Raw genomic sequence first — 15,075 nt, forward strand, 5'->3', positions numbered from 1 at the left:
TGACTGTCAAAAATATTTTCCAATGTTGATTTTTTTTTTTTTTTTTTTTTGTCCAGAAGTGATCTCCAGTTATAGAGAGTAGTGTGACGTTAAGAAAAAAAACCCATAAATGAGTAAACGTTGCACTGGTTACTGTTGGAAAGCGGGGCGCTGTCCCTTACCAGAGAGATGCTAAACTGAAAATCCAACCCTGTGCTTGGTTGAACACATGATGAAACTATCTTACATAAGAAATCTTGTGGTGTCAGAGGATTAAACTCACAAAGAGCTGTTTAAGGGGTTTTGCTTCAAGTTATTTGAAGGTGGATAGTGGTTGAAGAAAGAAACTCTGACACACGCACACACACACACACACACACACACACACACACACACACACACACACACACACACACACAGCCATCATATTTTCCTTCACATTCTAAACAGAAGGATGATACAGCAAAGCATCAGCTGAAAACTTTTTTTTATATGGTACAATTTTAGATATTGTTTGGTATATTATTAAAAGCTGTGATGTGCATTAGAAACAGCAAACATTTGCAACACTTTAGCTGTTGCATAGCGTCAACTTAGGGTTCAAGGAAAACACTTATTAGATTGCACTGTTTTAAATAAATAAGTTTTGAAAATCTGTGTTTTTAATTGTTATTGAGCCCAACATCAACTGAAAAATTGATATGTGAGTTCCAATATTGAGATGATGTTTTTGATGGCATTAAAATCCTGAACCTCTCTTTATTAAATGAAATGAAGAGTTCAAATATTGTCCTAACCCTCGTCCCTCTTTGACGTGTGATTTCTTTAAAAAAAAAAAAAAAAAGCAGTGTCGTATCCCCATCTAGTGGCTACATACAAACAATGCCGCAAATAAGATAAAAGAGAAAGAGGAAATATTCGTTGAGTGACACTTCAATCAAATAGTGTTCCCTTTTTTATATGTACAAAGCAAATGAATGCAGATGTGATAAGAAAACGGAAACTTTTGGTTTTCCTGAGTACTTTGATTGCAAAAGGTCTTCAAGTGACGACGTGGAATGTCGTGGAAGGTTGATTCCAGCACCCCCTGTGGGTAAAAAACGGTTGCATCCCCAGCTCCTGCAGGGGCAAATAGTTTTGTTGGCACATTAACCAGCCTGGCATCACGAAGATTGTTTCAGACCTGAGTAAAAAGAGACCAGAAGACTGATATCAATTATACTGTTATATTATGTAACGTGTACGTCAGGGGTGGGTAAACTTTTTGACTGGTGGGGCACGATCGGTTCTAAAAATTGACAGAGGGGCCATACCAGGAGCAGAAGGAAGGAGTGTTTTGATGACCCACCTCATAGGAAAAAAATGTATCATGAGATATGTAGAAAACATGTGATTTAATGTCTATTGAAAATTAACAAAAGTATTTCAAAAAAAGTGTCTTTGAAGCCCTACAGTATTTAGCTCTTTATTGAAATGGCTCTTAAAACACTGATGAGATACAGCTATTTTATGACTCACTCACTATTAATATATTTCAATCATGTTCAGCGGGCCGGATTTCAAAGCTGTGTGGGCTGCATATGCCCCCCCGGCCTTAGTTTGCCCATGCCTGGTCTAGGCTAGGTCATAGTAAAGACACAACAGTTCAGCTCGTCAGGATTCTGAAGCATGATGTGGGCTTTAACAGTTACGCTATTACAAGACACAATAGGAATCACTCCACTGGTGCATTGGTTCTTTGACAACAAATGCAACAGGCCTCAAAGAATGAAGTGAAAGTACACTAAGGAGGACATTATCAGATTCCCCCAGCTGTAAAGTTTCCAACAAATGCAAAGTCCATCAATCAATCATCCACTTCTTTACTGGACTTCAATGTTGTTGCTGATTTAATATGCATGTAAAATGAAATTGAATATAACATACAAAAAGCAGTAACAAGAACTGGAGTCACAAAGATTCTGAAGCTGGAAATACCAATCATTTATTTTCTACTTTTTGTGTCTACAGAAATGTTGACATTTGAACACTGAAAAAAAATAGCTGGATGACATCATCACTTGCTTCTCAAATTTCTCTTTTTTTCATTTGCTTAGCAATCACAACAGATGATATTGCACGGCACTTAGAAAGCAAAGCCTTGGAAACAGCAATGTCAAATCAGGTCATGAGACAGAGGGTTTATACATCTGAGAGTAACACCGACAGTATTGCCTCCCTGGCACAAACTTACATGCTCACACAGAGTCACTCACGCACGCACACATGCACGACAACACGTCCATACTGAAAACCAAAGAAGCATTGTGAGTTGAAAAGGAAGATAAAAAGTGAAAACAAAAACAAAAACAAAAAACATCAACAACAAAAAACAAAGGTGGACAAGAGCACAAGGCTGAGAGCAGTGAGACTTAATCTTGGAATGCCAGTGCAAATTAAAAAAAAAAAAAAAATCTACTGTAATCTATACCTAAATGTCTATGACAACAAATAAGCTTGTTTTATCAAAACCCTTTAAGCAATTTTTGTGTATGAATAGCTGGAGTACACCCCTCTGTGGGTGAGAAACTAGTTCCCCAGCGTAAGAGACCCAGATGATTGTCTTCGGCGCCGCAGTATTGTAATGAGACATGTAGCCAAGCTACCGAGCACATGGGAACCCCTTGTAGAAAAAAAAGAATAAATATTAACAGCATTAGCAAGGAGACCATAGATTTGCACAACATCGCATGTCACTCCTTCAGTAACACTGGCCATTGGAACTGGCAACCTTAGCACCTGAATCTGACATTGTCCATTTTGTGGCGTGATGAGTGGAGAAAAAAAAAAGCACACTGGCGGAATCTGTCTGGCGGGGATCATTTGGTGTCAACGGCACGACAGAGAGAAAAGCAGTGCAAACAGCAAGAGGCCTCGAACAATCACGGAGGCAAACTCACTGTCGCAATATGCACCAATCACCCAAGCACAAGCATGCAGGCGCGAACACGTCAACGCAAAGTAATGGGTCAGACATCCTCGCACGCACACACGCGCACACACACACACACACACGCGCACAATGATTTCTTGGTATGATTCTTTGCAGTTTTATTAGACTTTGCTCATAGTCATAACACGAGTACGTACCAAAAGAACAGATACTAGGTGGAGCGAGGCGGCGTTGCCACGGCAATAAAAACAGACACAGCTCCGCGGCACTGCCCCTGGCAGACCGGCTGCCCAGCCAACACTCCACCTCACTGCGTGCATGAGGCAGCAAAGTGAGCAGGGACTTGCAGCCCCGTTTCTTCAAATTGCTTCAGATTGTACATTAAACAGGAGATATTCCCACATGGTAAGGTAAGCTTGTCTACACAGCCCTACGCCTTCTACATTCTATACCCGTGCGAATGGCAAATCAAAACTTAAAAAGTCTACCTCACAAATGCCAGTGCTTTTTCAACATCGTACACATTTTTTTGTCCATTTTTTGGTTTCTTTTAAAAATCTTTGGATGTGCAGTAATATCCATAAAATAAATGTCTTTAAAAAGTCAAAAGAATAGAAAAAACACACACACACACACACACTTACACACTGCGTTTTTTTTTTTTGCCAGCTGCTCAACAAAGTAGCTCCTGTATAACTTTGTCTTCATTGTCGCATCAGCTGTCTCGCTCAGGCAGTGTCCGAAACACACACTGAAATGCCATCTAGGATTTAGCTGACGAAGAATACAAACTACTCTGTCATATCTAAGCGTGGGAAATAAGGCTGTAACATAAAAACCGTCTTTTTTGTCTGTTTTTCCTTTTCAAAAAACCTACTATATACAAATCTAAAGTTTCTACAAATGCATAAATTAAAACAGTGGTAGACCATTAGCAAAAAAATGCAATTAAATTAAAATCACAACACAGAAGTAGAGAAAGAAAATGGAAAATATAAACACAATATCACAGCAGTTGGTTTTTTTTTTTACCCTGTAAAAGCAATAATCTACCATCGTAATGTTGGCATAAACCAATGTTTGATAAAAAATATGCTTCACCCTCTATCCCTCAAAAGCGTCGTACATTGATCCTGAAAACATCTCCTTCTTGACTTGAAAAGGAGCACTTCTGCCACAAAGAAAGCACGCTTCAAAATAGATCATGATGAAGCGTTTCCTTGAAGTAACAATAACAGTAACCACACTAGTGGAGTTCTGCTTCTCTCGCAGATAGAATGTCTAAATGCAGAACTCAAAGTATTTTATCACTATGAGGTATTCAGGGAAATTGGTAAAGACATGCACGGCCAGAGTGCTGGACCTTCCTATGCACTGCGGAGAGAGAAGGAAGGTTGGGGGGGGAGAGGAGGGATGGAGCGGTATAGGGGAGGGGTGGGGGTCGGAGGAACAAAGACCTTTGGTTTCAAATTGGTAAGTCTGAACAACAGAACTATCTTTGGTATGTTTGAATTGCATGATTTACGCTGGCGAATGCACCACAGTGTGATTGAAAGAAAAGAAAAGAAAAGAAACAAAAGAAAGACTTTCTCCTTGTTTTTTTTCTTCAGTAGCGGCCCTTTTGCAGGCTGAGGTATTCACAGAGTCAAAGGTGAGAGGTCAACGGCGGTTTAACACTTTGGTATAAGCAAGGCACTCGTCCTGGGAGTTTTTAGAAAGATTGCAACACGTCTACCTTCCGCTTCTTCTGCTACTATCAGGAACTTGTCTGCCTAGAGTCGAGTCAAAGATTCTGCCCATGGCTGTGTCAGCTTGTTGGCCTGTCGTCGTGCACAGTTGTCTTTCCCTATCTCGATTTACATTGCCAACCTCAAGATACAAGCTTATGGGCAGGTAAAAAAAAAAAAAAAAAAAAAAAAAGAACTTCATCGACAACAAAAAAAAAAGAAAGGAAGGGGATGCCACCAAATTCCTAGGGATTAAACGAAAAGCCAAACAATTCTTTCACCTTGTAGGGTGAAAGAATGTCTATGTTCTCCCTACGTGGTGATAAAACGTTAAAGTTTCTTCTATGAAAAGCACAAAAGGAAGCTGATGGTGTAGTTGGTGAGATTGCTGTGGCCTGTAGGCACCTGTTTTTGATCACTTGTGTGTGTATCCATGGCTCGGTCAAGTTTATCTGCTCGGCGCTACAGCGGCGAGACCACCTTCTGGAGCTACACTCAGAGAACAGGGAGCCAGCAGGCAGGGCCGCACAGGTCGGTGTGGGAGGCATGGTGGGGGAGGAGAAGGAAGGAAGGGGGTAAGGAAGGATGGGGGAGAAGGGAAGGATACAGCATCTTTTTTTTTTTTAAAACCACTCACAGAGGCCGTGCAATGAGAAATAATCTTTGGTTATCTTTGGTATCGTCAACAGTGATAGAAATCACAAATGGAACTTGAGTGAGGTAGCATCTTTGGTTCAAACTAGAAAACATCAGCAGGTCTCCACACATTTTGGTTTCTTGTCACCATTTTTTTTTTTTGGTATTTTTCTATCTCCTGGTTGAAGAAGCAGCTCTCCCCTCCCCCACCCCTCCTGTAGCTCTTGTTCTGATGAATGTAGGGCTGCTAACCCTGGTCACGAGGAGGATGACGGCAAGGAGCCAGCTCAATATATTTAATGATGCAGTGCCCTGGGCCAGCCCTGTGTAGTGCTTTCCTCCTGGTGCTGAAATGCATAGTGTAACGGGTGGGGCGGGGGGGTTGGGTGAGCTGGGGAGCGGCGGGAAGGGCGGGGCCGCTGTCGTATTCAGGTGACGGGCTGACGTTGCTGTGTAAGCGTCTCAAAGTGATTTGATCACCGATATCGTCACCCTCCACTCGACGTCTTCGGATGAGAAGGATTGAATCGAATATGTCGGGAAAGGTGGGGAGATGTTGACGGCTTATTATTGGAGCCATGACACGGCGAGACACAAAGAGAAAAATAAATAAATGGAACCCCGTCAGGAGCCGTGTGACTCCGTCACAGTGGCAGGACAACACTAGGGGGAGCAAAAACATCTTCTGCTAGATCAGTTTGCAGAGGAAACACAGTTTTTGCTATCCTGATATCTCTGTTTAGGCTAAATTTGTTGGCCAAACAGAACTGTACAGTACTGAATGATTTCTACCACGCACTCGCATTTGAACAATGAAATATTCTTATATCATGTAAGTGGTATACTTGATTCAAGAAGGCATCAATGAGTCAAGCATCCTCAGCATTTTTTTTAAGGGTGTGTCCTACAATATCTCCTTTTGCAGGTAGACATAATAATATAAATATATGACCTTAATCCAAATGGTGATGTGGATGATGATAGAGATTCCTATCTGGGGTATAACAGTCACATGGGGAACCAAGGTAAAACATTCTTTTGAGATTATCAACGACAAAATAGATTTTTCTTTGGTCAATTTCAGGTTTAGGTTCTCAGAGCTTGTTTCTTCTAAAATAATTCAGTGTTCCAGCATGAAGGAAGAAAGCACTACCTTGTGGGCTGAGGTCGGGCATTTTTTTGGATTTTGTTTTGTTTGTTTGTTTTTGGTTTAGGATTAGCAGTCTACATGTGTGGGCACTTCCCCGTCTGTCCGGAATGTTTGATAGAAAAGACAGACAGTTGGAGAGACAGTCCATCGTCGCTGATCCAAACACGGTTGCAAAACAGTCCAGTCGGCCCCTGCAGGATTCTTATTATTATTTCAAGAGTTGTCTTTAAGGATGATTGGCCAATCCCACCGGAGCTCCTCATTGTGGCTGTTCCTCAAAGGTGTAGACAGCTGCAGATCATCAGACTACCGACAGGCTGATTAAACCTCCGTTTAAGGGAATCCATCATTAAAACCAACCAAACGGATTAAAGATAAGGATGGTGAATGACAGATTGATACTAGGTGAGGGGGAGGTGTAGAGGGTGTAGTAAAGCTATAGACCATTGACAGTGGGTGTGTGTCAGTGTGTATGAGAGGGGTTCAGTAAAACGTCTTTTTGCAGTACGTCACACACAAACGTGTTGCTGAAACAAATATTTCAAAGCAGGTCAAACGAGAAGTCTTTGGTTTGTTTTTCATCTTTGGATACTATAAATATCAGTATAGTACAGGTTTAAGGGCAAAACGTTGCTTAAAGGTCTTTTTAAAGTTTCTCTTTGTTTCTCATTTAAGTTTTAAAGCTTTTCCACCGATGTTGAGTCAGTCCATGAGTTGGTCCAGTCAGTCCACCTTCAGGCTTTGGTGCAGGCGTTGGGGCCAGAGTTGAGAGGGTGACCGGAGCCGTCGTCCACCCACTTATCCAGGCTCCTGCGGCGTGCGTTCATAAAGAAGTTGCTAACCGTGGTCAACTCCAGGCCCAGCTGCTGGGCGATGGTGACCTGTAGCTCTTTGGATGGGCGCTTGTTCTCCTTGAAGATGGCGTGGAGAGTCCGCCGCTGCACGTCCGTGAACACCAGGCGCGGCTTCTTGCTCATGCTCCCCCGCTCGTTCCTGCCTTGGTCTTGTTCCTTACGCTTACATGCTGTGGGAGTTCAGGAGGTGGGGAGACACAGGAGTGGGAAAGAGGGAGAATGTTTGATCATCAACAGGAGTTGTAACTCAATTCAGAAAATAAATTTCTTTAAAAAACATTTACTAAACCTACATATTGTTGAAGTCGGTGCTGTTTTCTCTGAGTTATATCCAACTGACACTGATGAAGATTGAAAGAAGAATTCTTTTTCAGTCAAAATGAACTAATATAGACTTGTTTAACTCAAATCTGTAGCAAAAAATAGATACATAAATAAACTTCACATCTTAAAAACAGTGACATCAAATGAGATTAAAACAGTCTGACATGAATAAGCTGAAAAAGAACTGGACTGACGATTGTATGGCTGTTTTACATCCTTAATAGCATCAAGTAGCTAAAACATATAAAGAATACCTAAAATCAAACATATACTCCAAGTGCACATTATCAGCATGTAACATCACACGTTAGGGCAAACAGATAGGCGATATCTTATGTCCAAACTCCTCTGCCATATTCATATATGTACCTTGAGGGGCCAATGTGTAAGATACACCATATGGTGTTGATAAGGAAGCATAATGTTCATGTAATTCCCTGATTTCTCATGTCCTAATAAGGACTGTGATGTCAGGGTGAATTCACAACAAGTCTGAGCAGATCCACATTCTAGGCCACTGTTGATGTAGATGGTGCAATATGACCTCTTTGTATTTTTTTCAGTTTGTATTTGGTCATATGTCTGTTTTATTTTGAATGAGGATTTCATTTATTTTTCTTCCATGTTTGACTTCGATATGACCAGGCGGTTGGAGATGCAGCGCCCTCTGCTGGGCTCCTGCAGACTTGGGGGCAGAAACTCTGGTAACGGTTGTTGAACGCTGCCTCCTGTGCCTTTTAGAAACTTTTGGGAACTATTTTGCCCCAAGAGAGACTGAGTATAGAATATTACTGCTGTTTTGCCATCAGAATAAATGGCAGGTTGGTGTAGAGAGTTTTGGTGGTGGACCACCAGAGACCATGGCAGAACTTGGAGCAGATTAATCACTGAGAGCTCAAAGTACTCAGTGTGTTCTGCACAACTTCACCAATTAGAACCACACCTTGGACGTCTGTATTTGCCTGTATAGAGATTTGCACAGTCTACAACACTTGAGCACTGACGCTCCATGAGTCCCTCTTAAACCAAGTGGTTCACAGAGTAGATGGGAAACATTGCCAGAGATATAAGCAAAATCATCTATTTTTCTTTGTGGGTCCTTCGTGTTGGTGAGTCTTGCTATGCGGACAGACTGGAAGTCTGCAGGCCACGGGAAGACAATCAGAACTGTCCGCGGTGCTGAAAGCAGCCGCTCACCGGAGTACAGCCTCGGAGAAAACGGGCCACATCTCATTGTTTTAAATAAAATCACGGGATGTGATAAAAGACAATCCGTTCGTTTTTAAATGTTCCCACCCTTACGTCCGCAACTACTTCGAGGTTCGCCCTCACCTCAGACCAGTAGGGGGCAGAAGTGAGCTGCCAAAAAGAGGACCAACGTGCACTCACAGGGTGAAATAAACTAACAACGGCAATTATTTACCGCATTGTATGTAAACAAAAACAGGGCCCGTTATTAATAGACATGCAATAGTCACACAGCAGTAATATATAATGCAGCAAGACGCCAACAATCCCAGAAGATTCGACTTTTTTTTAATCAAAGGAGGGAAATGGGAAGAAACCGGTTTCATTTCCACACTGAAATACTAATTGAAGCCATAGACGTTGATACAGTTGTACGTCATCTCACTGCCAATGGGTGCATTGGAGCTTTATAAATGACGAAAACTGTATTCTTTGTTCTGGTGTTGCATGCTTTTCAACCCATGTATGCACCCCCACCTCCCCATACACACATTTAACAAACATAATTATTCAAATCAAGCTGATAAGGGACAGTGCTGCCAACTATCCGCACGATCATAAACGTGGGTGTAAAGCCGAGTGTGAGCAGCCTGATGTCTCCAGTGCTGGTAAATATTAACAGAGAGCCGGAGCTCTTCGTGTAAAGGCTGCTATAAATCAGCACAAGTGAAGGCCACTCAGACAACAGGAGCCGCCACACAACGACCCAGCCCGGCCCCGGCCCCGGCACCAGGGGCCCCGGTCAGAGAGGCAGCTTTTCCCAGCAGCAGAAGGAAGGAGCGCGGGCAGGCGGAGGAGGGCGCGACAACGGCGCTGTTATCGCGCTAATCACACACGCATACACAAACACACAAATGCACACAGACGCCGCTGCCGCTCCCGGCTAATGATTACAAACGCGCAGATAACTCCACACACTCAAACAGACTGCACACAGAGGGCCCAGTGACACGGTGCGTTTCATAACCTCACAGGGAACACACACACGGCAGAACAACAAACAGACCTCTGTGCTGCTGACAGGCTGCAGCAGAGACACCAGCAGACAGCAGCTCACCTCAGCGACAGCTACCGGATTCACCCACGGTTTCCATCAACACAAAGGAAAAAAAAAAAAAAAAACACGTCTGAAAATGAATCTGAGCAGATTAATTTGGTTAAAAATAAATAAATAAATAAATAAAATAAAATCTGAATTGGCAAATATATAGATATATATTATATGCTTTTCTATCCTACTCGGAGGGGCAATACGTGGGGGAAAACAGGAGAAAGCCCCGAGATTAATTCCAAATACCAAAGATCAATAATATTACATCTTGGACACGCTCACGTATCTGGTTCACGGGACGAGCAGATCAATAATATAATGGCGCTCGGCCATTTGGCTCAAAATTAATTTAGTTTTCGACTCTACAAATCGTCCTGCAAAGGTTTCTTTGCATCAGTCTTATTATTCAAATTTATTTTGGCATTTTGAAATGCTTATCTTATTTGTACAAAAAGTACAAAATTGGGAAAACGTGATTTAAAATCAATACAAAAATTATCCAACATCTATTTGCTTATGTTAGTGGGGACGATCAAATCAGCACTTCTTTGTAAAAAAAAAAAAAAAAAATCAGAACGCTGAAAATAAATGTAATTCAGAAGCACACATGCGGAGCAGCTATACATTTTATTTATTTATTTTATAATAAAAATAAAAAATCCCATCTGCAGGTCACTGATTGGGCCTGTGAGCGCAGAACACGCACAGGGGTTGTGTGCACGGGCACGTGCAACCGGGGCCTCATTACGCACCCTAATTGACTCGCGTGCACCTCAGGGACAAATTAATACAGAGGTCTGTTAACAAGAAACCACAGTCAAGTCGGGTGAGTTAGTTCACAACATCAACACGTGCTATTTCTGCTCCGCCGAGGAACATTTGGCGCCAATTTTTCTGGGGTCAAAAACACACAATTCACAACGAAATTTCAATTTCAACCCCTAATTATGACCGAAGCAGCCTTGTTTTCAATATAATATATATCTCAGAGAACACACACACACACACACACACACACACACACACACACACACACGCTTGTGCATGTCCCTTCTCTCTCTCTCTCTCCCTCTGTTTCCCCATGTTTACACCAAGGACACACAGCCCCCAAAAAGGCTGATCAGTTGCATCGACACCAAAATAAACACATTCCTAACGATTTCTGGGCAAAGGATCGGCTTACGCACACAGTCCGTCGGTCGATATTTTGAGGTAAAATGACATGAGCACTTGTTTCGCACAACCTTCTCCAAAATCAGTGCAGGAACTGAGAGAGGGTCGTATCGGTGTCAGGGCCACTGTTTTCTGCTCCGGAACCTGCTATGTGCGCCGCTTTTTAAAACTCTCTTTATTTATTTATTTATTTATTTATTTATTTGTATTTCTTTTGTATGGATGTGTTTTGGGAAAGTTGCATTTTTGGACACAAGATGTGCGCCTACATGTGTTGTCCGGGTAGAAAACGCTCAGCTTTGAGGGAATATCTGCCTGTGTGCTACGATGATCATCACTAACCTTAAATTATTGATTTTGGTTTCAGAATAATAATCATTAGTAAATCGCTGTTTCCCAACCCACTTGACCTAAGACTATGTGGTAGCATTCAGGGTTAATGGTACCTCTCTGCTGAGCATTTCCCTCCCAAACCACCACCACAACAGCAACAGCAACACTTTTAGAGAAAGAAAACAAAAAGGGGCTTTACCGAGGCTCCGCTCACCTGCGAGCCTGAGCGCGCTCATGCGTTGGAACTCAGGCTCCTGCAGCCACTTCCACATGCGGCGGAAGGTCTCTCTGCCGGACTTGAGCTTGGACCAGGGCTTGGGGTTCCTCAGCAGGTCGGACAGGGTCCCCTGGGACCTGCACAAGACCCGCTGGGCGAAGATGGCCTGAGGGATGCTGTAGCGCTTCAGCTCCGTGGTGATCCTCTGGGCCACCTCTTTGGTATTCACCTCCTCCATCTGGCCCCCAGATACGCTCACCCCACCGCCGCCGCCCCCTTGCTGCCCGGGCCCGGAGGCCTGCTCCCGGCTGTTCCCCAGCCCCTGGCCGTGCCCCTGCGCGCCGAGGTGGGCGTGCGGGTGGTGGTGGAGACCGTTGATTTGCACCATGCCCGCCGAAGAACTCATGTGCTGCTCCGTGTGTCTGCCCAGCATGGCCGGGTGGTGGGCTTCGAACCCGCTGGGGGTGAGCATCTTCTCCCCGGGCATGGCCGCGCCGGGGTGGGCGTAGGGAGGGATGCCAGCCTGCGTCGTGTGTATGCTGGCCAGACCGGAACCGGACAGCGGGGAGAGACTCTGGCCCATGCACGGATCCTTGTGATGATATGCGGGATACAGACTGTTCATCGGCGCCAGGCTCCGGTCCTCACGCATCAACGTGAAACTGCCGCTGACGTTCCCGGGGATCCTCTGGTGGGGATGCGGGTGCGGGTGGTGCGGATGGTGGGGATGGTGGGGATGGTGGTGGTGGTGGTGGTGGTGGTGGTGCGGAGGAAACTTGTCCGACACGGTCGAGATGGGGGGCAAGGGCTGCAGGGGGGTGAGGGTCGTGTAAGTGCTGCTCGCGCTCATGCCTGGGGGGGCTTCGCACATGCTGATGGCAGAGTGCAGGTGTCCGGGGTGGCCTGGGTGATAGTCTCCGCTGTCCAGCAGGGTCGCCATGCCCATAGTGCGGTGGCTCAGACCCCGGGGGCTCGGACGGGAATGTGGACTGTGGCCGCTCAGCAGCTCCCCGTGACCGGTCACTGACTCATGGCTCACTCCGTGCAGGTCGCCAATATTCTCCATCGACAGCTGTGCGTTCATGATCCGGGCAGCGCTGCGGATGAACCATCTATGTGACCGAGTACCGCGGCTCGCCGACGTCCACAAGTCCACACGGTTCCGGGAAAGTTCACTTCTCGTCTTTTGTTGCTATTTTCTTGCAGCAGCCTCCTTCACTTACTCTGCTATTTTCCGGCTCCCCCCCACCACCCACCAACCCCTTCCTACCTGCGATGCTGTTTTGTGTTTGCAGGATGGCAACTCCTTTCCGAATCCTCCTATGAATCTTGATGTTTGTTGTTGTTTTTCTATCGTTTTTTTTTAAAATCTATTTTTCGGTTTCTTTTCTTTTTCTTTTTTGTATGATTCAAGCCCCCCCACCGCCAACCAGCTGTCCTTGCTCTCCGGTCGGGTGCCGCGCCATCTCTCTGCTTGTGTCTCCAGCCCCTCTTCCACCGCAGCGCAGATCACTGTCCGCGCATGCGCACGGTGAGCGCGCATCTCCTCCCATGCTCTCTCTCTCTCTCTCTTTCTTTCTCTCTCCCTCCGTCCCTCCCTCCCTCACACACACACACACACACACACACACACACACACACACACACACACACACACGTTGCTCTCTGACGTCAGCCACCTTATTAAGGAGGGGAGGTATGAAACCCCGCTTAAAGCCGCGCTCCTCATAAGATGCCTTAATTAAATATTTAGAAGAAAATGTTTTTCCAAAAACTTAATACGTTCCATTCAATGAAAGCGTACCAAGATCTGGATAGGTTCCGTAACCCATTCATTACGGTGGTGGTCAGCATTTATCCTCGGTCCCCCTTAAATGATCAGGCGCAAATGAAGTCAACTTCCGGGTTCATTTGGAGTTGATTTTTAACCAGTGAGGTCTGGGGGACTGAAACCCTCCAATGAAAACGCGCTTAATTCTTCACGAGAACACGGGAAAAGCTTCGGGGATTAGAACAAAGCGCGATGATTTAATTAGCCGCCAAAGGGCTGGCTGCCACTAAACTCGGGCCCTGCCCCTCTTCACGGACGGACACCGCACGGATCCATTGCCTAAATTAGAAGCCTCTTGAGCGGGCCGCCCCTCCCCGGAGCCGCGGCCCACCCCCAGCCCCTGTCAACTGTGTGGCGGTTTAACCAAACAGGGAAGAGCGCAGTACCTTTTCTTTTGATAGAAAAAAAGATGAGCAGATGTGTCTATTGTTCAGCCATTAGGCTTAACGAACCAAGCCCAGCACCGTGCGTGCGTGCGTGCGTTTGCGCACATACTTGTCCTACTTGTGCACTTTTAATTCTTAAGTGTAAGAATCAGCTGAAGAAATGTCAATGTTTTTTCTGTTTTTTTTTTTATAAAACAAAACACAAACATGTTATTTGTCAGAATAACAAACATTTATTTATTTATTACAATTATTTCCAAGACAATAGTACAAGTGTATATGGACTCCCAAACAGCAGAAACACACTGCCATGACCCTGTTCGCACAATTCCAGGCGGAAATGACACGCTGACACACAACATTGAAGGCAACCCGTGTGTTATTGTTCTGCATTATGGCGCACGAGTTGTTAAACTGCTCCGAACGTGCTGCTGATAATAGCCGGGGTCCCCCCCTCGCTAACATGCCAGGGGGCTGTTGAGTCTAATAGAGCGGTAGAGCAGGGCGTCCTCAGCCGGCCGAGGTGACAGCTTGCAGCGGCCAGTGTCCTGCTGGACCCCCCGCCGAATGAGGGACATGTCAAAGGTGACGCTTCAAGACTCCCAAAGCCAACATCTGCGGGGGGACAGATTAACCTTTCAGACTTTTCCCTGTCCTGGACCTGCCATCGGGGGCCCCCGCATCTGTCAGGGTCCCCACAATGGAGGCAGCGCTCGCTTGAACGAGTTGAATAAAAGAAAAGAAGAGGAGAGGAGAGACGGAGGGAGAAGTTAAACTGTCTCTGATGTGAAGTCAATGTCAACGGCGTGTGTGTGACGTGTGTCGAGACAAAGGGACACTAATTCCTCGAGCTGTGCTTGTCCAAGCGTGCGCCTCCCGGGGACATAATAGACCTCGGCGGCAGGCAGGCAGGCGGCCAAGTGTGGCCTGACATCGGGGAAACAAAAACACAGATAATGTACACATATGTTTATTGTAAATCCCCCGAAAATGGGGCGGCAGCTTCTTTTATTTCCATCGGGATAAACTCAATATTGAAGTGGAAAGTCGTTTATTTTTTTTTTAATCAAATCAAATCAAATTAAACAATCTTCTTACATTATTGTTTTTTTATTAAATTTTTTGCAATATGTGTAAGCGTAGTATTTTTTTTTATTTTATTTTTTATTTTAAAAAAGAAATAATAATATTTGGCGACACATCCATGCAAAGATTCAGAGATGAGCAGGACACT

At 44.7% G+C, this 15,075-nt stretch overlaps 1 protein-coding gene across 4 annotated transcripts; it reads right to left on the reverse strand.

Moving 5' to 3' along the window:
• Positions 1–1,938: 1,938 nt before the first annotated feature.
• Positions 1,939–13,161, reverse strand: onecut1 (one cut homeobox 1). Of its 4 annotated transcripts, none has more exons than XM_076051235.1 (3): positions 11,622–13,161; positions 7,572–7,619; positions 1,939–7,448 (listed from the first exon to the last, which is right to left on the reverse strand). In XM_076051235.1, the coding sequence occupies exons 1-3, from the start codon at positions 12,706–12,708 to the stop codon at positions 7,159–7,161; spliced, it is 1,425 nt and encodes a 474-aa protein (XP_075907350.1). In that variant the 5' UTR covers positions 12,709–13,161; the 3' UTR covers positions 1,939–7,158. The 4 variants fall into 4 exon arrangements, with proteins under 4 accessions (XP_075907350.1, XP_075907341.1, XP_075907369.1 ...); XM_076051226.1 differs by having other exon boundaries at positions 11,607–13,161; XM_076051254.1 differs by lacking the exon at positions 7,572–7,619 and having other exon boundaries at positions 11,622–13,160.
• Positions 13,162–15,075: the final 1,914 nt, after the last annotated feature.

Source organism: Nelusetta ayraudi, unplaced genomic scaffold, assembly GCF_046127955.1.
Source record: "Nelusetta ayraudi isolate G7.1 ecotype Tasmania unplaced genomic scaffold, CSIRO-AGI_Nayr_v1 ptg000005l, whole genome shotgun sequence".
In the NCBI taxonomy this organism is placed as follows: Eukaryota; Metazoa; Chordata; class Actinopteri; order Tetraodontiformes; family Monacanthidae; genus Nelusetta; species Nelusetta ayraudi.

Coding starts and splice junctions, on each gene's coding strand:
- onecut1 (XM_076051226.1), bottom strand. CDS start 12,708: ATGAACGCACAGCTGTCGATGGAGAATATTGGCGACCTGCACGGAGTG. Junction 7,620..11,606: donor CGCAGGTGAGCGGAGCCTCG/GTAAAGCCCCTT, acceptor AATCTTCATCAG/TGTCAGTTGGATATAACTCA. Junction 7,449..7,571: donor AGCACCGACTTCAACAATAT/GTAGGTTTAGTA, acceptor GAACTCCCACAG/CATGTAAGCGTAAGGAACAA.